Raw genomic sequence first — 24,455 nt, 5'->3', positions numbered from 1 at the left:
CTAAACAATGCCATCTCAATCCCTAAATGAGAACTTGTAATATTCCTTCTTACTTAAGTGTGAATATAATACATGATCACTCAAAAACTGTAAGCAGTAAAACCAGTCAGCTCCTACTACATCTCTTTTCATATCTGACTACTATGAAGATAGCACTTATTCCCAGTTTGAGGCAGTCATACAAGACATTGTGTATAGAATGCTGACAAATCACACAAAAAGGCCACTAGTTTCCAACAACAAGTTTATAGCAGTTATAAATTGTATTGGGTTAGTTTTGACCTTTATGCAAGTGTAACGCGTAAAGCATTTATTGATTAGATTTTAAAAAAAGTTTCTACATTTCAGCATGAGTTTTCTTTATTTTATGAAACATGCAGAGGCCACCCTGATCTACAAGCAGATATTTGGTGCTATGCAGTCAAGTCACCTGTAGTACAAATTCACGTCTTCCAGCAAGATTAACAAGTACGTGCACTGCAGCAGAAATCTTTCCATAATTACACTGACTTCAAAGAAGTACGTGTAGGCTGCTGGCTGCAGAGCTTATATGTGCCTTGTAGCTAGTAAAAGCTGACCTCTTTTTGAGGTATTCTTACCTTTGTTTTGTGCAATACAAACCTGTTTAAAAATCTGTCCTGGTCTAGTTCTTAAATGTTAAGTTTCATTACTCTGAGATTCTGCCAAGCATGTATAATGTATGTAATACAACATGATGCAGATAATCCTTAAATTCACCCTCTCTTCTAACAGTGGATTCTGTTAGCAGGCTTACTTCCCACATCCATGACATTTAATACCAGAGTCCCAAGAAGCCTTTGGGTTTATTAACCCACATACAATTCTAAGAAAATGTAGGCCCCAAGAGTACATCATCTGCAGCCCATGTTTAGAAATTAACACAGAAGTCCACAAGTGTACTTTTACAATAGTGAAGCAACAGGAAGAAAGTCGTTGGTCTTAGCAGACCACACATTAGAATTGCCCTTTCTTGACTGACATTTCTTTGGGTATCTGAGAACACTATGTTGCAATCAATGTGGGTGAACAAATCTATTTTGCATAATAAAGAGCATAAGAAAAAGCAGTAGAAGTTCTGAACATTCCTGTCTTCTGCAGAGGTAACTGAAACCTTTGAAAACAGCAATGACAAAGTATCTGAATAACACAGGACAGATTAACATGTAATTAAAATATAACAGTATTTATCTCCAACTGTTGAGAAATTACAGATTCTTCCCTAATCCTGCTCACAAGCTGCTAACTTTCCACTAAGTTTAACTAAGTTTGTTCTGCTGTGTTTCTTCAGTACCACATCAAATAAAAACAACACATCTGATATAAACACAAGTTCCCAACAAACCTTAAGTGAATTCACTTAAATCTCTATTTAAAACAGGTGCTTTCATACATTAAAGCTTACAGCACTTGCAGACTCCATTTGAACCAATACACTGGAATCTTAAATAGAAAAACCAGACAATTATAGGGCGGATATACAGAGATTTATTTAATCAGGTTTACTATTTACAGTTGAGATCACTTTCACATACTACTTTGCTACTCTACATGGCTACATTATTTCCAAACCAGTTTAAGAGCTACACTCTAACAGGTCACTCAACACATAAAACCGCTCCTCATAGAAAAATGAAATATTTCATTATAGAACAGTAGTGCATACATTATACTCCTGAAAAGCCAGCTTGTATTTTAAAACACTAATGCTCGAAAGGTTTGATCTCTGAAGGTCGAAACTGCAGTCGCATGATCCTAAGATTTTGGTTAGTTTTTGTTTTACTATTTATATATAAAGAGTACTGGACTTCACTTAAGTGTTTTTAAAAAATGACACTGGTGAGGGGCAAGACTAAAATACTTCTCAAATTAAATACAGCTGGCTTCCTTTGTACAACTTTGGCCAAAAAAGTTCCATGTAGTGAAGGTTTAACAAATTATCTCTCTATGCAAGAATCAGTCAGTTAATGCTTAGAGGTAATCTACCAAAGTAGGCACACATCCTTTGACTTCCACATCAGCCAATTTACACTTAACTTGCAAATAGTTTTGAAATCAGGAAGTTTACTAGTATATTAAAACATTTAGATACATGAATTGCTGGCTAGAACAGTGAAAGTCACAGGTATATATGGGTGTGTGTAAAGCTGAGTTGCTTTGCCCGTCACCAGTGTACAGTACAGCTCTCCTCATCTGTGAAAGGTGTGCTCTGACTAAGCTTAGGACAAGCAAACTATTGCAGTAGACCTGGCCCGTTCACCTTCCACACAAGTGAGATAAGATTGAACCACGTTGTTCACATTGTCCTCTAGGCATAGGTTCCACCAGTGATGAGAAGTTCATAAGCAGGATCCCGACTCCTTCTACATAATACTATACAAGCACACAACATGCCCAGAAGCTATGGAGGAAAAAGAGAAAACAAGCTGAGTACAAAGAAAAGACTTTAACTTCTTCACAGAAACTGCCAACATGCTCTGTGAGGTTGTAGCTGTCCATAACAGAGATAGCCACAAATACTTGAAAAAGCTTCTCTTTCTGTTGCAAAAACCAAAGGCCAAACACTTGTTTCTATCTGCTTGCAAGATCATAGACATCTTTAACAGAAGTTGTTTCGGTTAGCCACATTTATGCTGCCACAAAAATTCTGATGGAAGAAATTACTCATTTTCTCCTGAAAGATACATATTTAGATGGTGCATGTATTATGAAAGATCATAATTCAAATGCATTAGCACCAATTGCTGTGATGAAAGAGAACAAAACCAGGAGTTTTATAAACCCACTCCACCTTATTTCAGATGCTCCATCTATTAACATTTCATGCTAGGAAGCTCAAGGCCGACATGAATTACTCACTTTTAGACAGCTTCTGTCATTCCATTTTACTGGAGTGCTGTGACTACACTGGCAAAAGTTTATCAGGAATTAAGGATATGATTGCTTTGTATACATTTAAAAGGCTTAAATAAACATGATCAGGAATATTTTACAGAAGTGAGCTATTATTTGATTTTTTTTTTTTTAAAGCAGATATAGTCTTTTTAAGTTTAATGATGCATTGTATGGTCTTCAGTACTTGACAAGAGCTGCCAACGAAGTAAGATTGTCTTGATCTGTTCATATGCATACAGGGAAAAATTTTATTCACAGATGTAAATATACAAGGTGATCCTGTCATAGCTCTGGATTATAAAGCATCACCCCAGGAGGTTACTTAAAAAGAAACTTCAACAGAAAGTAAAAAAGAATTCAGGTGGTCAGTGACCCAACAACTGTAAAGCTTGATGTTTTGTGAGAAATCAGTACAATGGAAGGAGATTGTTTTCTTTTTTAAGTCAGTCTGATGAAAATGTCAAATGTATAAAAAAAACTTTCAGAAGCCAAAGCTTAACTGGTACATGCAACCTAGTTAAGTTTGATGAAAGATCAAAGAGAAAAAGAGTCTTAAAAATGTTAGTCTAAATAAGCAGTGATTAAAAACCAGCATGCATGACGAAGTTTTAGTGCAAGATTTGTATTTCCTGGGAAGGAACAAGATATAAAGACTCAAAATATTCTTTGTCTGTAGTTTATTCTCTGCTTTGGAGCCATAGCCAAATTCAGCTTCGGACCAGAAAAAGCATATGGAGAGTAAGCTCAAGTATGGCACCTCAGCCTGTCTGTTGGTTACTTCCCACTTCCTTCACTTTCTATCAGTACTCGGGTAGTTCCAGTCCAAAGCTAACTCCTAGTAGGGCATTATCTCGTGTCAGAGTAAGGGGAAAAACTGAGTTACATGACAGAATGTCTCTTCATGGGAAAGCACCCTTCCACATTCACAATTAAAAAAAGCAAGCAAGCTCAAGTTAGACTTATGAGATGGAGCTTTGTGGTAAATGCCAGTGGCTATAAAACTCTGAAGAAGGTTTGCGGGCAGCAAGCACAAAAACTTCATTCTTTCCTCTGTTGAAAATAAAGATAAGATGAAGTGTGCTAGACAGAAACATTCCTTTCATTGTGGGTTTTTTTTGTCCATAAATCATACTAGCTATGTGTTTCAAATTTAAGTAGTTCCATCACTTCTGCAGTTATTCACAAAGAGAATCCTGGTTGACTGACTCAAGTTATTCAATTTATATAGTTGTATAAAACCTGAAAAAAATCAAAAGTCGAGCTAGGTAATAAAAATAATAAATTTGAGTCAATTTGTAAACCAAGCAGATACTTTAGGAAGTGAGTAGCAAGTATATTCCTGTAATTTACTGTAAGGACAGAATTAACTTTCACACTTCACATTTCTTGAAACAATTTACCATGTAATTTTTGGAAAATAAGCTAGCATCTCTGAAGTGTTCTGAAGTTTTAAAGGCATTTAATTCCGTTTCTCTCCAATTGCTAATCAGTACTGTGAACAAAAGTCTGCTGAAGAACAATACATACATCTTATAAAGCTTAAGCAGCATTCAGAAATATTTCAACATCTTTCACAGTCTGATTTTGGTTTTTCCCCTTTGCCTGCTAGTATTAACTATGCCCCATCTCCTTCCATCAAACCAATTAGCCTATTTTTGGTCCTGCTAAAATCCTAACTGTCTATACAGATACACCACATTTAGTATCTCAGATGATCATTTACTAAAGAAGGTATCTAAGAATGAACTCTCACAGCTAATCAAGCAGCACTTAACCCACTGCAGTGCCTCTGCTCCCTTCATTTTGCCTGATTTATTAATAGTTCAGTGCTGTCACTGTAGTTGATACCAAGGAACTATCACACCCTTCCAGATCCCCATGGTAACTGGAATATGAACACAGAAAAAATTAATTCTATGCAGAAAAGACTAAGTCTTCCCACAAACCAAAATCCTTAGAAAGTTCTTTTCTCCTCTCAGTCTTTCCATTTTAAAGAAGGCAGTGAAGGCTAAATTTGCTCACTTAAAGCTAGGAGGTAAGCTTTGAACAGTCTTACTGCATCACAAAATAGAAATCTGTTCAGAGAGGACACTATTCAGTGCTTGTAGGAATAAGAATAGAATTGGCCAAAAGGTAAAAACAAACAAACAGATTACTATTCTTCTACAGAATATGGCATAGGTTACAGGCCATCCACTGAAGTTCTCATTCTTACCTGCATTTCAGTTGTCCTGCAGACTATTTTGCTGAGAACCAAACTAAATGCATTCCTTAATTCTGTATTTCAAATAGGACAATGTCACAACTCACATCTTATGTTTTGAGAAGTAATTCAAATAGTTTCAATGTGCTTTAGTACTAACTTGATTGAAACTTGCATCTTTTGAAAACATGCCAATTCGTAAAAATTTGAACTGTAGAAAAAAAACAAAAATCTGACCTCTGACAGATTTAAGTGTGATAATCACACAGTGAACATTATTAGACTTCAAAGGTATTCCCAACAGCCTGCATTCAGGCTGTCCAGAAAGTATTGTGCCCTATTTTATTATGCTGGCCCAGAGGCAGATTATGTTGGAAAGGCAGTAGAGGGTGAACATGCCCACCAATATTCTGTCCCATTCTGTTGTCATTTGCAACACTGGGTCACATCCACTGGTGCATGTTTTCACAAGCACAGCATGCAGGCTACTTACTGTTCATCACAGGCAAAAATGCATAGCAAATGATAGCAATAATGTTGAAAAACAGTGTTTTGTAGCTGAGAACTTGCTCTATCAAACAGTGTTATTGTGCTCTTTGTATCTGCTGTAGTTTCAGTGGAAACATAGGAGACATTACTTTCAGAACAACCTACATAGATTTATTTTTTATTAACTTTTCTAAACAGGTGTCACAGATTGTGACACACAACATTACTACAGCACCACCAAAGGAATTTGTCAGATGTTCTTATTTTCTTTCAAGCTGTTTAGATATGTACTTTCTGCCAATTGCTTCGTTACTAACGTGGAGACAAATGAAAGCACCCACTGCAAAAGGAATACAACCAACATGCTTGCAGACAATTGATTAGCCAGGAAGAACAGAAGGATGCAAGTATGCAAGTAGTCACATTTGCATTTCAAGTGTGTGGTCGAAATTCTGGCCCAATCCCAGAGAGGAATTATAATAGCTATAATAGCATATTGGAGTGGACCTGTTAATCAACGTGCAAACACCAATATTCTGAATAATGCCTCCTCTCTATTCAGCTCACCCAGTCTCATAACACATTTTCTACAACATAAAAATCTGCCAGATTAACTAGTGTTGTGGAAATACATTTCTGTAATTAAAATGTAGGTATTTCAGTATTTGAGCTGACTAAATATTGCTTTAGGAGGAAAAAATTAAGAACAGCAATTAAAAATCTTTCTTCAGCATACTGAGCACTGAACTCAAGTTTTGCGTCTCATATCTGAAGTTCTGGACAGTTGAACAGCAGTACTGAATACACTGTTACCTGCGAATACAGCCTAATAGAACTGAAATAGAAATAGAATTATTCTCTCAAAACTGTTTTCAAAAGATGATTTGCTCATCTTCAAAACACACAATCCAGCTCAAAAGCTGGTTTTGAAAATGAAAGTGCTTAAGCTCCCAATTCCGCAGAAATAATGTTTTCTGTATTCAAATGCTATTAAGAGTACAAAAGTAATTGAAAAGTAGTTTTCAAGTCTCTTGGGATTCAGCATATGTAGTACATTTCTCATAGACCATAAAATCGCCACAAACTGAAAATGTGATTCATGTACTAAGCTGCCTGATTGATGAAGGCTCAAAATTTCAATTTTACAGGAATGATTAAAAGAAACAGTTTTGTGGCTGTCCTGTAGTTTTTTAATCTTAGTCAATACTGAGATAGTGTTTCCCCAGTTACTTTCAATGACCAGGGAAACTACACCAATTAGAATTCCTATGGAAGACAGCCTGCACTCAAACCTTATGCAAGCAGGGTCTCTGCACCAGAACCCCTTTTTTGGTTCAAGTCCAGCAATCAAGACACTTCCAAGAAAATGCAGAATTCTACCAACAAGAGCAGATAATGCTATCAAAAACCTTGCTGCATTTTGTGGGCGGTCTCAACATCATATGCATGCCATGAAGCATACACTGATGTACCTCTAAAATGGTATGAAGTACGAGCCATCTGTTTCAAAGCTGTAAATTAAATATGCAAATTTTTATTTCCAGTCTCAAATGCCTTCAGAGCACATTCATAGAGATAGATATCTGATGCTTAAAATAATTAGTTTCAAGATGTAATTTATCATTCTAGTTGATTATTGCGCATAACAGACTTCTCAGCTATCTTGAAATCTAACAGAACATACATTCCTGTTTGCAGCAGATTTCAGACCACACTTAATTGAGAAGTTTTGTCTTGAGGTATTTACATCATTTTGACTGAGATTCATTTCTCTCTCAATCCAAGTACAAACTAAAGTTGCCAGCATCCTGCACATAACTCTAATAGCCTGACAGCAGTTTAGAATGTCATTTGAGTTTACAGACAAAGAACATTCTCTTACCTGAATAGCAGCAAATGCTAGTGCTGCCCAGATGACATACATCATTATCTCTTGAAGCTTCTTTACAACCAGAGCCTCACAGCCCTGAAACAAAAAGGCTTGTTATACATTCCTCTGGCAATCACACCAAAAAAATCCCCAAAAGCAACAAATAAGGCAGAAAGGAAAAAAAAAAACAAAAAAACAAGAAAAGCTTTTCTTTAGAAGTCATGTTTACTTCCTGTTAGTAACTTTCATTCCTGATTTGATATTTATACCAAAAAGAAAATTAAATGATTGTCAGCAAAAGCTCATACCTAAGCTCATACTTGAGCTGTCTCACCTCAGAATAAAGGTCCAGTGGACGGGTCAAACTGCCAGTACAATTGCTGAGAGTTGCTTTGCAACAGCTAAGTGGCACACTGTTGTTCTTAGTTTGTTTAAACCAGACAGTATTCTCCCAGTCTGTGTAGTTATGGATCCCACAACAGCGCAGCTGAAAAACACACAGGTAAAGAGCTACTATGTTAACCAGTCATTAAACTGAACAAGACAGAAGTTTTAGCTGTAATACCAAAAGCACAAACATGATAAGGTCAGGTTGTTTTGTTACTTAAGTTATACAAATTATGTGACAGTGTTATTTAAGCAAATCACAGACTGAATGGATAGTTAAGTGGCACACAGCCCAAAAGCATTTAGTATTTCACACATCTAGCCATCTCACCTGCCTCTGTACATAGTCAATAGCACGACTGGCTGCATCAGGATTTGTCCCATTGTATCCGTTGTATACCTTTTGAATGCTATGATCAACTTCATCTTCCACCTGTAAAGCATAAGCAAAGCATCAGCATTAGCACACCAATGGAAGTACAGGTCAAGGTAAAATAATTTCACTTAAGTATAAAACTGAGAAAACCATGATAATTCCCTAACATATCAAGTTAAGTGTACTTAGATGGTACAACTTGTTAAAATTCTGACTTGACTTTGGCAAATACATTAATTAGTAACTTACAGCTAATGGCCAAGAAAAAACAAGAAGCTACCTTCACTAAGATTTTAGACAAAGAAGCTTAGCGGTCTATCTCAGAAAAGAAACTGCCTTTACTGTAACACTGTATCACAACTCACAGTATCAGACATACCATGGAATTAAGAACTTCCCTAAGAGCAAGTATGCACCTTTCCACTTTCTACTCACTTTCAAAGTTCCAAAGCAAAATCAGTAGAGCCACTCAGACTAACTCATTTTGTTTGGGACCACCAGGATATAACTAAGCCATGGGAGCTGCTGAACCACGGCCTGAACCTCAGATTGACCACCTGAGGCAAGCAATGAGTCAGCCACAGGAGCACAAGTGAAGGTAATTCTCCAGTACTACTGGAAGGGGTGGAGCCTGGCTGCACCCCTCCTAGATCCCATTTAAGAGCTGACTGCCACTGAGGAAGGATCTCTTCTGGACATCGCTCCTCCTGAAGTTCATTGAGAGCCTACAACATCAGTGAGCATTTTTTATTTATTACTTTTCCACCTACACCCATTCTGACCAAAGAGTGGGTTAATTATCAAAGATGAGGTATTTTGATTGACTATTCTACCCTACAGTGATCAAACTTTCTATAAAATCCACCACTCCCATGCTTTCTGAGAAATGTTGATGGCTGTACATGGTACATAGCAACAGCTACTGGAATAGCTTGAGCTACTGCAGATGAGTCAAGCTGCTAAAGATGCTGTTCAGTACTTGTGTTAAAAATGGATGCCACTCAAGAATCATTACTTGTCCTGCAAAAGATGTCCAATATTCACTCTGTAGGAAGTCTTGCTAGAATTTTTGAGTAGTACAATTCTGTAAATTGTTACGTAGATGCGCAGAAAGTTTGGTCTTTTTGAACTTTGGTACTGCAGTAAGTTTAAAAAAAGAAATCAGTTCAGGATAACCACTTTCAGAAGGAATTACGTGCAAGGAATTTTAATTTCAGGACTGAACATGAAGCAAGCATACCCTGTAGAATTGCAAATTATAGTAGGAATATCTTGTGAACACATCATAGCAGAAAGATTCAGGTTGTTCAACTGCTTTAAGTGAAGGATTTTCTGCAGCAATTGCACAAGCTTATTGTCCCCTTCCAGGAATACTGGTTATTTTCACAAGTAGGTCTGTGTTAAGACAGATTTAAACTAAATACAGTTTAACCTATACAGGCACCTTGTTTCAGACTAGTTTGAAACCAGTTTTCCTGTATGAATCAGTGTTCTAAACTACATTAGTTAAATTAAACATATCCTCATTTTGTTACATAGACTAACCCAATTTTCAATAAATACTCATATTAGGGCAGTGGCGTGAAAAACAAAGCACAAAGCTACATTAAAAAACCTTACAGATCATCAAGTTCCAATCCCCCTGCCATGGACAGGGTAACCAACCAGGAAACCAGGTTGCCCAGAGCACCATCCAACCTGGTCCTGAGTATCTCTCTGGGCAACCTGTTCCAGTGCCTCACCATCCTCTGAATAAAAAATTTCTTCCTAACATCTAACATAAATGTCCTTTCTTTTAGTTTAAAGCCATCCTCTCTCATCACTATTAGTGTAAAAAAATTGGTCCCCCTCCTGCTTACAAACTCCCTTCAAGTACTGGAAGGACACACTGAGGTCTCCCTAGAGCCTTCTCTTCTCCAGGCTGAACACCTTCAGCTCCCTCAGCCTAGGAGAGGTACCCCAGCCTCTTCTGGACCCACTCCAACAGCTCCACATCCCATTTGTGCCAGGGGCCCCAGGCCTCCACACAGCACTCCAGATGGGGCCTCCAGATTAGGGTAGAATACAGGAAAACAAACCTCTCCCTTGCCCTGCTGGCCATTTATTTTGTGATGCAGCCTAAGGTACTGCTGGCCTTCTAGGCTGCAGGAGCACACTGCTGGCTCATGCTTTACACCTATCAGAACCCTCAAATCCTTCTCAGCAGATCTGCTCTTAAGGAGTTCTTCTCCCAGTCTGTACTCATACCCATGACTGGAATGACTCAAGTGCAACACCTGACACTGTTGAACACATTCACATGGGCCCACTGGATGGCGTCCCCTCCTTCTGTTGTGTCAAATGCACTGCTCATCTCAGAGTCATCAGCAAACTTCCCAAGTGTGCACTTGATCCCATTATGTCGTTGATAAATGTTGAAGAGCACCGGTACTAAGACAGACCCCTAGAGGATATCACTTGTGACTGGCCTCCACATGGACAAAGAGCCACTGGTCACAATCCTCTGGCTGCGACCATCCAATTAACTCTTTATCCACCAAACAGTCCAGCCTTCAAATCTGTATTTATCCTATCTAGAGATGCAGGAACATGTCAAATACTTTGCACAAGTCTAAGCAGACAACATCAGTTGCCATTCCTTTGTCCACTGATGCTGCAATTCCTCCATAGAGGCCACTAGACTGGTTGGGCACAATCTCAGTGAGGCCATGCTAGCTATCACAGCCTCCTTAACTCGCATGTGACTTAACATCTTTCTTTCTTAAAAATGGGAATTACGTCCCTGTTGTTCCAGTCATCAGGGACTTCGCCTGCATCCGCAGCTTTTCTAACCTGATGGAGAGTAGCCTGGTAACCAAGTCGCCAGTTCCTTCAGAACCCTGAAATGCATGTCATCTGGCACCACAGACTTGCGCACATTCAGCCTCATGAAACTCTCTTGGCCTTCTCTGCTCTTACACTGGGATGGATTTCAGTCCCCTGATCCCTACCTACAGGTTTCAGGGACATGAGAAGCATGGGAAGCCTGACTGCCAGTGAAGACTGAGGCAAAGGATACGCTGAGTACCTCAGCCTTCTACATGTCTGATGAAGCCAGTTCTTCCTTCTCATTTACCAGACTGTGTACCTTCTGCTTTGTCTGTCTCTTCTGACTCAAATATCTAAAGACGCCCTTCTTGTCATTTTTTGCATCCCTTGCCAAGTTCAGTTCCATCTATGCCTTGACTTTCCTGATCCCACCTCTGCATGTCCAAACAGCAATTAATCAGAAAAGAAGTAATCAAAAATAATCAAAAATCTAGGCAGTTTTCACCTCCCAATTTCACTTACAACAGATATGACACTCCTGTCGTCCTTGAGAACAACAGTTTAAAACAGTTAAGTACCAAAAAATAGTAGAAAACAGCCATTTCTTTCTAACAGTAATTTTGTCTGCCCTTTGAAAAGATTCAAAATTTAGTTTTTAAATACTGACTCCTGCAAGTCAGCTTGGTTAGCATAAGGCCATGTTGTCACTAAGAAGATGCTCTATTCCCTTCTTTTTCCCAAGCTCTGACCCTTCATTACTGCTTGTGAAGCTGTGTAGCTGCAAAACAAAGGAACATACAAGTTGGGACCAATCCAATTTTCAGGCAATTCAAGTGTGTAATTTCAGACAGGCTACAGAAGACAGATGTATGCATCTTTTATCTGTCCTGAATGCTGTTAACCAGAGAGCAGTAAACCACTCTTATACTGGAACTTAGAATGACTGCAGCTTAGCTCAGATCAGATGTATGGCAATTTCTGAAAGACCACGATGTTATATGCTATGTTTCTGCATAAATTTGAGCAAAAAGTAACTGTTCAAATTACAATATATGAATCCAACTGGCTTCCCATTCTCGGGAAGTACACAGCTTTCCTCAATTGCTTCTAGGGACCACTTGCACTACAAGCTAGAGTCCCACTTGATCAGCTCATCTTTTCAGTGCACTGCCAAAAATACCAGAAATATGATGTACACTGAGGTAACTGATAATGTTAAACTGTTATCAATACGTTTGAAACACTGCTGTTCTAAATTTTAAGATATCAATCTCAAATTAGCACAATGAATGAATATCCACTAATGGTTTTACAGAACCAATTACAGCAAAGCCTACATCTCAGTATTTTGATCACAGTTTTCAGTAAAATATTTAGTGAAATTTAAATGTTATTACCTTTGCTCTGTAGATGTATCCAAGAACCACCACCACAACTTCAGTAATGAAAACCAGGAGCAGGATGATCACAAACTGTAAAACACAGTTTCAGAGAATTTGCGCAAACATTTTCCTAATTGAGTATCTGAAAGTCTTTGAACAGGCTTTGATTTATTATGAAGTTATTTCTCAGGTTTCAACTTAGCAAATTACCTAAAGCAGGCAAGTAAGTTGACCAAGCGAGTCCTGAGGTGACTTCAGTTTTAGAGCTTATAGTTTTACCAGGTAATAAGAATTAGAACCACCCAGTCAGGTAAATGCTGATCATTTGGACTGAAAAGCCATACTAAAGTGATTCAATGAAGTACTTTTTTCACCCTTTTATTAGGTAAACATTACAGCCACACAACGAAAAAGCTACCCAGGCTATTCCTAAAACTGGTAGACACACTACAGGAATGTTTTTTTTCAGATCAAGCCCTGAAACAAAAGCAGTAACAAGCTATGCATTTGTATTAATATACTTGAGAAGACTTTTAAGCATTCAATTAGTCTAGACAGCACCCAACAGCAGCAAAGTGGAGATGATTTGAATACTGGCCTAACTTAAATCCTACCTAATTCTCAAGCTAGAGTTATATTTAACACACTTAAAAAGATAAATTCCTGGAAACTAAATGTCCAAATTAAGCCATGCAAAGGACATTTAAGCATCACAATCATTCCCAGTCAGCCTCAATGCTATGTTTAACACAAGAAGGTTCATGTCTCACCTTTCTCCCTATCCCATTCCAGCTTTTCAATCAGAAAACATAAAGCAAATTTAACACTGTTCTGACTTAATTATAAGGAGGTGATTTTAAAAAAAGAAAGATCACAGCTCTAAGATGTGACACACAAAGACTCTTCTGCTGCCTGAACAGGCAAACTAACAGCATTATTTAGAACAGAAAACCAAAATAGGATCTCAGGGACAAGCCTAACAAAATTTCAGGCTATAAAGCAAGATAAGAAGAAATATTAAAAAAAACATGCATTTTGAAAATCTATTAAAAAGACAAAGGCCAGATGCCAACAAGGGAATGTCATCACACAGCAGCTCTGCAACTTACCGTAGCGAGTCCACAGCGACTTTCACGAATTGTGGCACAGCATCCAATAAGTCCAATAATAAAAAGAAGTGTTCCTACAGCTATGATAATAACTGCTGGAATGAGCGTGTAGACATCTTCAAAGAAGTGATCATAGTCGTCATATGTGATGAACACATAGGCTCCCACGTAGCACAGTATGCCTGCTGCTGCCTACAATAGACAGTAACATTTAAGCTTCTTTGAACACCAAAGTCTCCCATCTGCAAGGCTACTGTGTAACAATTATTTTTATCAAGCACTACAAAGTAGTGCTCTTCAGAAATACATATTTTTATTGTTTTACCCATCTTTGATAGATCACAGCGTACGTTTGTCTGGAATATCTCAAACAGAGGCTAGCTTCCCAATTCCATTTAACCTAGATGGTTCTAGTTTTGACTATGGTTTATTAGTTTCCTAAAGAATGCAGTTAAGAAATGAGGGTAACCATACTATGAACACCAAGAATTTGCTTCCTTCTCAGACACATTCCCTTCCGTGCTGCTTAGCTTTCTACATTCACAAACTGTATACTCCTGATAAATGGATTTCAGACCACTTTCAGAGCCAGTTTATTAGCAATTGAACAGCTATTCAGAATATGTATGTGGTTTTTAACTACCATCAATTAACTACTTCCTTCATTTTGCTGTCTGACTACCCATGATTTAAGGTCAGAACAGAATGCATACACATCTTGTGAACTAACTTCTAGAGACAGCAGCTTTTTTCAAGTCTAAAGCACCAACTGTTGAAAGATACAGGAAAAGAGCCATGTTCCTAAGGGTCAATGTACCGAGTGGCCCTTTTCTAAAATATGGGGGTAAAAAAAAAAACAACAAACAAATCACTTCAAGTTACCGCCATCTTACAACGTATGTCCTGAATCAAATAGCACCACGCTCACTACAGAATGAAACCACTGCATTCAAACTTAAAATGAAGCAATTATATTCAATTGATTTGCAATGACATTCAGCATCATTTGAATGTTTCGTGATACTTCCCTGGTGTCACAGTGCATATGAATTACACTGCTTTGCTAGGCTACACTAAAACAATCCACTCAGAATGTGCAAAGACTAAGGCATGATTTGAGGAATTTCATTTTGCAGTAAAGGTTTGTGAAAGCCCTTCCAATCCACATCTCAGGCACAGAAGTTCACTCAACAGGACCCAAGGAGGAATGCTGCAGCCTGCCCCCTTCCACTCAGAGGCTCTGTAACCTCCCCTACCCCTGCACTGTGAAACCAGAGGGCAGCCAGGATGCCAACAGCTAGTGCCAGCAACTGAAGCACTATGAGACTGCGTCAGGCAATAGCAGTGCCAATGAATACTTCAGGCCAGGAGGGACCTCAGGTGATCATTTATTCCAATTTTCTGTTGAAGGTTAGATCAACAAGGAATTCAGACCAGGTTGCTCAACAGTTTGTCCAGTCTTGAAACTCTCTAAAGGTGGAGATTCAACAGCCTCCTTAGGCAGCCTGTTCAGTATAGCACACAGAACAGGATTTGAGAGAACTGGTGCCTATTATTTCAGCACACTTTGCTACCATCTACGCTTAGTTCTGCAATACTGCTGCAACTATTTTCCATGAAACAACATTGGATAAGCACTGCTAGGATGAAGTCTCACATTCCAAGTACCCTCTGCAGCACTTGGTTATAGAAATACTGCTTAAAGCTTTAAAAAAAAAAAGGGTATTAAGAGGCAGCTCAAAAGTACCCCATGTTCTGTGTGGAGCTGAACTACGTATTCCACCTTTATTTCTGCAGTAAAGGTAAGTGTGTACTCCACAGGAATTTAAAGCATCCAGAAGCTCACATTCATCCAGTAAGAAGTACGATACAGATAAAACAGTCATGAAAGTGAAAATTAACAGTCAGAAACCAACAGTGAGGTATCACCTCCAGCCAACAAAAGCTGAAGACACTTCAGCTATTAAGACACTTGCCCCATCACACAAAACACCAAGTGCTAATCCAACTGCAGAAACCCTGCCACGTTAGGTGCAGCGTGGCAAAATGAAGATATACAATTTCTGTAGACAAAGCAAAGATTCAAAGTAGTGTCACTGAGCAATGCAATTACATTAACTGTTGCCTAGCAATGAAGCATGTGAAAGACAGGCCAGCGATGTCATCTCCAGTCTCCAACAACTAAAATGCTTGTTAGAAATATGGTATTATGTGAGGTGGTAGAGAAAAACGGCTGCAGCTGGCATCAGGCACAGAAAATATTCAACAAAAGTGAAAGCAGAACCATTTGTGAGCCTCTTTGTCCTCCTCTATGGTGAAAACTTAAGCAGCTTCCATCTTTTCTAAGAAAAATATGGTTCATAAGGCAGACTTGAGACTCCTGCTAACTGCATGAGCATATGCATTTAAGTATCTTTGAAGAGAGACAGAAATCAAGCATTACAGAACTACAGATGTTGGCTTCCCATCCCTCCTTTGAGAAGCATTCACATCAGGAAAAACTCTGCCCTTTCAGTACTATGCAGGACAAGTCTAGCACATACAGCCTCAGAAACTGATGAGCACAGAGCATGTTTTTCCTAAAGAAAACACAGCTTTGTAACTGGAAGGTCACATTTCTCATCAGGCTTCTCAGATTAAAGCAGCCTTGTCTGAAGTCCTCATTTAAACCCTCTCACATGTGGTACTACAGATTCCAGCCATGACAACACTGGTCCTTAGGTTTTGCTTCCAAAGGTTGCAGAATGGGTGTTTCTGTGGAAAGAGCTATGGAAGTTTGGGAACATCAGGGCGGATCCCTCCATCTACAAAGTGCACTAGAATCATGAAGCAGAAACCGATGACATGGTCTCTCTACTTGAGAAGTGAGCATCTAGCCAGTGAAGTGTCCACACCCTTTGGAATTATTGCTGCCTCTTCCACACAATCACTTGCACAACTCATCTTCTCTGGAAATAAAAACTGAAAACAACAGTGCCTTCTGGAACTTTCATATTCAGATCATTTTTAAAAGCTAAAAAGACAATAATTTGTCCTCCCACATATTACATTTTCACACTGTTTCTGAACTAGTACAATTGCCCAGTCGACTGCAGCACTATGAAAACAGCAGTGCTGCCCTCTTAGTTTACAAAAAAAAATTCAAATACCTTCCTTTACTCCACACCAGTCAAGTGATGCTTAGTGCTTCCTTCAGGATGCTCTAAACAGCAAAAGAGGTAAATGCCAAGTCTCTACATCAGCGTTTTCACTGGAGCTTGGTTTCATGAGCTTCTTATAATTTGTTTTCCAAAAGAAGGAAATAATGCCAAAAAACCAGGATCTGTATCACAAGTAATGCCACAAGGAGGAACTAAAAAGTATAATAATCCAATTCTCAATACTTATTCTGAAGAGCAGAAAGTAAATCCACAGAATACTGAGTTTGCTCAACTTAAACATAAAAATGTTTAAATAAAAAGCCATCATATTGATAAATGTGTTTCTCGTATCATTAAATATAAATCAAATACATGACCCGCACAAATTTCAAGTAAGTCCTTTATAAGCAGGACTGAAAGGAGAATTCTCAAACAATCTGCTCAAGGCTCTGAGCAGAGATGGCAGCAGCTCCTGAATCTGCGCCAGGTCACATGCATGCTCAGTGGAGATGACTGGTTATTCAGCATTCACACATCCCTTCGGAACTGTTTGCATTTGATTTAAGAGTACTGAACTTGATGTGGCATACTTTTGTTTTAGCATAAGTTAACCTTTAAAAAAGACTGCCAAAACAAATACAGTTGATGAGAATAGTTTGTTGAGGAGGTCTTTAACATTCAGAAACCCCATTCATCAGAGCAAAAAATTAAGGCTATACAGGCCCCACATAGTTCAGAAAGGCTTGATATGATTGCTTTGGCACCAGGCTGCAAAGACTTGTTGAATAAAGAACAAGATCACAAGTAACTGGAGGGAAAGCCAGAAGATCTACTATGCAGTGCATACAGTGATAAAAAGCATCACTCAAAGTGTTACTGGAAAGCCTTTAAAATTTGGGGTTCCCTCCATCTTTGGTGTAATGCAGACTCCTAAGCCAATGCCTGCTTCACTAAAGTGAGCTTTCGCCTTCCACATGCACTGAGGTAGACAAGCCTACTTATTTTGTTGACACACCCCGTAGCATTAAGTAGGCAACAACAAGCACTAAGAACTTCAAACTTTCATAAGTCTTCACGCTTTCAATAACGTATACACAGCAGGTTTGAAAGCTAAGACTTTTGCTGCCACGGAGCAGCATGACTGGAATGTAAGAGATCAACAGCACTTCCTCTTCTGATCATTTATTTATCAACAATGGAACAAGGCAGCTCTATTTACATCCTATGGCTTTCTTACACTACCCTAACTTCCCTTCCTAACAGATCTAAATGAAACTCATCCCAAGATTGCCTGCACAAAGCACTGGCCTTCATCTTGCTTCTGCTATTTCACAGTCAATTTCCACAGGATTTTTTTTTTTTTTCTTTTTAACTCTTTCATTTAACTGAGCCAAACAAGAACATTTGTTCCCATGGAATCTCCATTCTGTACTCTATGTCAAGAAAAAGAATCTCTGAAAAAAGCAAACAAAATAGCAGCTAAGCATTATACACACACACACACACACACACACACACACAGGAGAAACCATTTGCACCTGTTATCTGACTATTTAAGAACAGTATTTCACTCTTTTTGATAATGAACCCTGAATGACAACAACAAAAGTCTACTACTCCCAATCATCACCAATGAGTAAGTTCTGGCAGTAATATGGGTCACTGCTCAGCCCAAATATTGGTCATTCCACTGTTATGTTAGACACACTATCCTCCCAACGTGTCTATTTCCCTCCTCATGTTAAAGCTTCAGTGAATCTTAGCTCACATTGTTTTTCTAGTCTGATGGGAATGTGCTTTTTTTTTTTTTAAACTGCCATATTCGCTCAGAAGATCTGGGGGGTCTGAGTTTGTATCAGCTTCATTCCAGATTTCTTTTCTCCATTTACATGTCAACATATTGACATTTTCTACCTGTACACAAAGAACACTGGTTTACTATTCAGTTTTCAGTCTTAAACCAGTACCTTAAAAAGTGCTTCCCTCCTCCAACCCCAACCCACCCCCAAATTCTTCTGCATTTGACTTGTTCTATATCTCTCCAACACTAGGATATTTATGACCTGACTCATGTCCAATACAGAAAGATTTCCTCCAACAGTTGGTTTTTTTTTTGGGGGGGCTTTCTCTACTTCAAAGTCTAGTTCTTCAGCTTTAAGCTCAAAGGCCTCATCTCCCATCTTCACCCCCCTCCAAAACAAACACAAGCACACATGCAACCCTTTTCTCTACTTGCTTAAATTGATGTCCACCCACCACAGAACTCAATAGCTTCCTGACCACTCTTTTCCACTCTCATCACTAATTATTGACTATCTCTCAAAACCCTTTAAGTAAACTAATCAATTCTAACCAACTTCATGACATGGTTAAGGTATCTTAAAGGTTCAAAGAAAGTAAAAATCAAGCCACGTGGCTTTCTCTACGCTAGCCAAATTCAATTCTGTAGCACCATGCATTAAGAAAAAAACTCAAATTCAATTGCTTTCATAACTAAAACAAAATGCTGAGCTAAATCTTGCATTTGGCATTACATATTTTTAATGTCACTAATTGTGAGATGCAGAACAGAGGAATAAGGAGACTTTTATTGGGAACATTTCAGTTACAGTATCACCCTTCTTCTGTACCTATTTAGCATTAACTACAACATGACCTGACACTCCAGTTTCCAGACTCCTTGCCCTGCACAAGAACAACGACTATGCCATGCCATGAAGCTGTCTTGCTGAGTGAAGCAATACTTTAAATTCTAAATACTATTTGAATACATGGCATTTCACTTTGCAAGCTGTTTTTGCTTCTCTCAGGTATAAACTTTTAAAAGCACAAACCTACATCTGAACAATCCTAAGGAAATCTCATGAACCAAAGTCTTGAACATCATCCTTTAAAGAGACACGATGAGATTTATACTTAAAAGCAAATCAAAGCCTTGCAAAAAAAAAAAAAATCAAGACCTGATCTGTTTGTTACCTGAAAATTTGTGCCCAAATGCTTTAAGAAAATCATTCAGAGGCTGTGATGCTTCAGGAGCTTTATGCCCTAATTCCTGATTAAGTTCTCCACAATGCACTGGATTCCAAACTGTTCAACATTCCTGAAAATACACTCGTTTTAATGCCAGGACAGCAGAGGCACAAAGCAGGCTACTTTCACATCCAGAAGTCAGTCCTTCAAAGAAAAAAGGCTTCTGTCAAGTAATCTCCTCAGGGGTAGCCTTCGGGATTATCTGTCAATCTCTCTTTGATCATCAAAATACACCCGAAGTTTCTTCATTGCCTTGGCTTTTAAAGTCCAGATCAGAAGACACTCAAGCTTCCAGTGAAATGGGAAGGTTACCTGGTTGATTCCTAAAGCTCACTTCTGTCTGCTTTTAACTTTTTACATTTCTTCCTATTGCTAGATTTCACCAAATTCCGCCCTTGCTGCATTTTCTTTCTCCTTTTCTACCAGCAATTCATGAACACACTACACTTTGGATGGCTACAATTCCTGTTAGGGACAGCACAGCTAGTTTCTGTACTGTAATGCTACATAATGTCTAATACTGAGGTTACCCTACTGTGGTGAGTATGCATAAGTAAGCACAGGACTGTAAAAAGCCCTCTTGTTATACTGAAACGAAGCCTGGAGATTCAACAACCACTACTAGGGCTATTTTATAACAGTTTAGTCAAATAGTAAAATTAATGATTTCAAGGTAGTTAAGTAATTTAGAGAGCAGTTAAAAGAGTTAGATACCAAGTAGAAAGCATCACAGGAGCAAAAGCAAACTTTATTCCCTTTCTCAAGGAGCAGATGTACAGGTAAAGGAAAAACCTCAAAGCAAGCATAGGGTATTAGGTACTGTTTTAGCACTACAGGCTGTCAAAGCATAGATATTCTTTACGAACATAGACTCCAACTATAGTACAGATGGCTAAAATGTACAAGGATGCCTATCTCCTACAGAACAAGCCCGCAAGCATTTCTCTGCCATTTTTACATGTATTTAATTTCTTCAAATGGCTTTCAACTAAACTGTACAAGTCACCTGATGAAGCTTTAACTTAGTGCCCTAATTTCAGCTGGGATGGAATTGTTTTCTTCAGAGCATCTGTTACGACGCTACGTTTTGGCTGTAGGAGAAAAACAATGTTGATAACACAGCAGTGTTGATAACTGCTGTTAAGTGGTGCTGTGCAGAGCCACGGCCATTCTCAGCAAAGGGTCCAAGGAGCTGGGAGGGGACAGAATTAGGACAGCTGACTCAAACTGGCCACAGGGATGTTCCATACCATGTGACACCATGTGGAAGGAGTTCATCTCACTTGCTTCCACTGCTCAGGAGGCCAGCTGGGCATCGGTCAGGGGTGGTGAGCAACTGTCTGGGCATCACTTGTTCTAGCTATTATCCTATTCCTTTTCTCTATCTTTGTAAATAGTTTAATCTCAACCCACAAGTTCTACTTTGTCCTTTGATCCTTGCCCCTATCCTACTGGGGGGGGAAGATACTTCAAAAGTATTTTGGAAAAATGCACTTAGTAGAAGGATTATTGTTTTATTTCTTGGGTGTAATGAAGTGAAATAAAACTTAACATCAGACTTTCCAGAAGGAGAAATTTTTAGAATCACAAACTGCAAACTGGGTGGAGCTTGGGCTACGTCAGCAGCCATAAATGAATGAGCAGGTACAGCTATGATCAGATAGCATGCCTGACCTTCCTTTTTCGTAAGGCAAAGACAAATATGGAGCTACCACATAACTATTAGAGATGACAACCTACTTGAGTCCAATACAGAAAAATAAGAGTATCTTACTCCTGATGAATTAAGAAAGTCTGTGTGAGCATAAGCAAAGACACTGCTCTTAATGTCTTCTGCCACAAACAGGAACAGCTTCTCCTGGCAAAAAGCCTATGGCAATACCATTTACACTAGCTTGCTTCTTCACACAATTTGCAGCAGCAAAAGGAACTTGCTATTGCCAACATGCATACTCTATTAATTTTACTTAAGCAGCCTCATCAACTGAAGGATCTGTTAACAATATTAAATCACATCTATATTAAAAAATAATAAAACCTTTTTCTTGCTGGTCTTTTTTCCCCCCAGAGCTTAGTAATAACCAAACACTCATATATGAGCACCTCTGTGAATTAAAAGAAATTGCAGAAACAGAGCATGTGAACTCTTGCAACATATACAGAAGTCTGAGTTAAACATCTCAGAGCACTGCAACAGTGTCATACGGAACAGGAATAATATGGTGACTTCACATGATTAGAAGTGCCATCAGTGAAACTGCCCACTTCAGCAGAACAAACCAGACAATGCTCTTTACTTATTAGGAAGCATGAAAACCTTAGTTCCTCTTCTGTTATTAAGTATTTAATCAAATTGGGGCTGTTTTTTGATACCACTGTCATGTTGACCTAAGAGACCTACGTGTTGGTTAGAGGTACAGCCCCACAGTGCTGTCCTCCTCCCCAGCCTTCTCTGCTTTCTTGTCTTTTTTATTGTACCATTACTTGCAACTGAGAATTCACTCTATCCAATAGTGTTAAGGTGTTCTATCTGTTCTAGTTTCCACGGAAAGAAATATGAGGCATTACTTTTGGAGTCACTCAATACTTAAAGGCTTAAACTTTTCTGATCAAGACATCATCAGGTTCACAGTACCAAAAGAACAGCTGATAGACACTAAACATTTTCCCAACAAACCAAGCGATTGATAGAAAATAGTACCAAAGGAGAAAGTAAGAGCCAAAATGTTTAGTAGACAGGAATTCAAAATATCAATTATTTTTAACAAATTACATTCAGAACTAGAGAGTATAATAAAGCTGTTCTTTTTCCTCCAGTACCAGTAATAATCTTCTGAACATCTCACATTCAAAAGACTGAACTATAAAAAAAAAAGTGTTCTGAACATTCACACCCTCCCACAAATATCAGAACTGTGGTTAGGGAGGAAAAAAGTTATTCCTGCATTGGAAGAGACCCACTAGCACTGCTGAGGCCAATCCTTGGCTTCACGTAAGATCACCCAAAAATCCAACCAGATTTCTGAGAGCATTGTCTAAACACTTCTACAAATACAACTCACTTGGCTAATTGTCAGAGCTTTCAATGACTGTAGCAAACTAATCTCAAGTTTAAATACAGAATTCAAGTTAATTCTGTAATATAAATGCATACCATAAAGATTATGACAATCCTGTTGATCACAAGATTTATATATGATACTCTGAAATGACATACTAAGTTTAAAAAAGCAATTCAAGGAGATTTCACAGTTACTTGACAAATTATAGGCAGTTGGCTGTCAAAAGCCTCAGTGTAAATCTAGATGATCTGATTATCAATACTGGAATGACATATGAATGACAATCAGAACACTTCTGTAACGGCACAGAGCAATTATACTGCCAACTAGATAGGCACTAAATGTTATACACATTCAGCTCAGTCACCAAATGAAACATGCTAAATCAAGAACTCAACTGCTTCCTTCTCTTTTGCCATTTAAAACTGAGATGCACAACTTTTGCTGCAATTATGTAAGAAGTAACATTCATGCTTTTCTACCTTTAGGCTACAGCTTGGCTAAAGAGCCAAGACACAGGTTTTGAGGCTTTCAGTTTTGGAGGAACCTGCATTTATCATTCTATGCACACCTTATCAGCAGTATGGCCGCTGCAGCTGCCTCCCTGTTAAAAAGCTGCCAGCAAAAGTTGACTTCTTTGACTGGAGATCGTTTACAGAATACACTGGTGACATTCTGATTTGACACAGAGTACTTTGTACCTAAGTACAATCTGTCTACACATCATCTGAGACAAATTTGTCTTAAGAATAGAACAGCCATTAAAAACCCTAAAACATTATGTTAAGTATTACACCAAGTAGCTTCTGTGCTTAACACTTTTTTTTGTTTGTTTGTTTTTTTTTTGGAGTAAACACACTTGCAATTAAATTACTAAATGCAGCAAGTAGCAAACAACACCTTCCAAATACATAAAACGTGAAAATTATCACTGAACTTTGGGGTTGGAAGAGGAAACTCAGAGAAGTTGCATCCACTAAAAACACAACCTAATTTATATCAGCAGCTAAGGAGCATAAAACACTCCTTCAAGATTAATTCACAGCAACTTCATGTCCAGTGAAAAACTAAGCACTACTTGGCAGCTCTCACAATGCTCTTTCAGTATCACTTGCAACTATGCACATAACAAAAAACCTCTTCCTACAAAGGAGATTTCAGCTGTGTCCCTAGAGGTGCTCAAAGCCAGGTTGGATGCGGCCCTGAGCAACCCAGTCAGTATCAAATGGGGAGGTTGGTGGCCCTGCCTGTAGCAGGGGGTTGGAGTTTCATGATCCTTGAGGTCCCATCCAACCCATTCTGTGATGATACTTCAAAGATAAGCAATGGAGACTACTCCTAACACTGATCTTTTAAATGTGCCTCACACCAACTTCTCCTCTCTCTGAACAGCTGTATATACAAATGCCAGTGAGACTGCACAGACATGCATTTTGCCTGACCATAACTCATGTAAGCACCCAAGAGACACATACCTTAGTAAAAAAATTTAGAGAAACACATTTACCCTCTAACACTTGTTACATTTCATATGGTACTAGTCATTATTCAGCTAAATATAGTTACATTTTTATCTCCCAGTATCTCCTTACCCACTATTCCCTCCTCAATGCTTTGAATGGCATTGAGATCTACCCTTCCCAGAGCCAGGATTAGAAAATGAGAAATAGAGCAACTAACCCCCCC

General features: G+C 38.6%; 1 protein-coding gene across 1 annotated transcript in view; it reads right to left on the bottom strand.

The window, feature by feature from the left end:
* Positions 1-805: 805 nt before the first annotated feature.
* TSPAN3 (tetraspanin 3) overlaps positions 806-24,455 on the bottom strand; it is a 26,923-nt gene continuing 3,273 nt past the window's right edge. The window contains exons 2-9 of the mRNA XM_031555303.1: positions 24,000-24,006; positions 17,498-17,506; positions 13,538-13,729; positions 12,444-12,518; positions 8,194-8,295; positions 7,810-7,962; positions 7,488-7,571; positions 806-2,419 (exon numbers count right to left, since the gene is read on the bottom strand). Coding sequence (XP_031411163.1) covers positions 2,327-2,419; positions 7,488-7,571; positions 7,810-7,962; positions 8,194-8,295; positions 12,444-12,518; positions 13,538-13,729; positions 17,498-17,506; positions 24,000-24,006 — 715 coding nt within the window. The 3' untranslated portion in view covers positions 806-2,326. The remainder of the gene's footprint in view (positions 2,420-7,487; positions 7,572-7,809; positions 7,963-8,193; positions 8,296-12,443; positions 12,519-13,537; positions 13,730-17,497; positions 17,507-23,999; positions 24,007-24,455) is intronic.

Source organism: Meleagris gallopavo, chromosome 12, assembly GCF_000146605.3.
Source record: "Meleagris gallopavo isolate NT-WF06-2002-E0010 breed Aviagen turkey brand Nicholas breeding stock chromosome 12, Turkey_5.1, whole genome shotgun sequence".
In the NCBI taxonomy this organism is placed as follows: Eukaryota; Metazoa; Chordata; class Aves; order Galliformes; family Phasianidae; genus Meleagris; species Meleagris gallopavo.
Note: the sequence above shows the minus strand (reverse complement) of the source record. Positions and strands in the feature narration are given on the sequence as shown.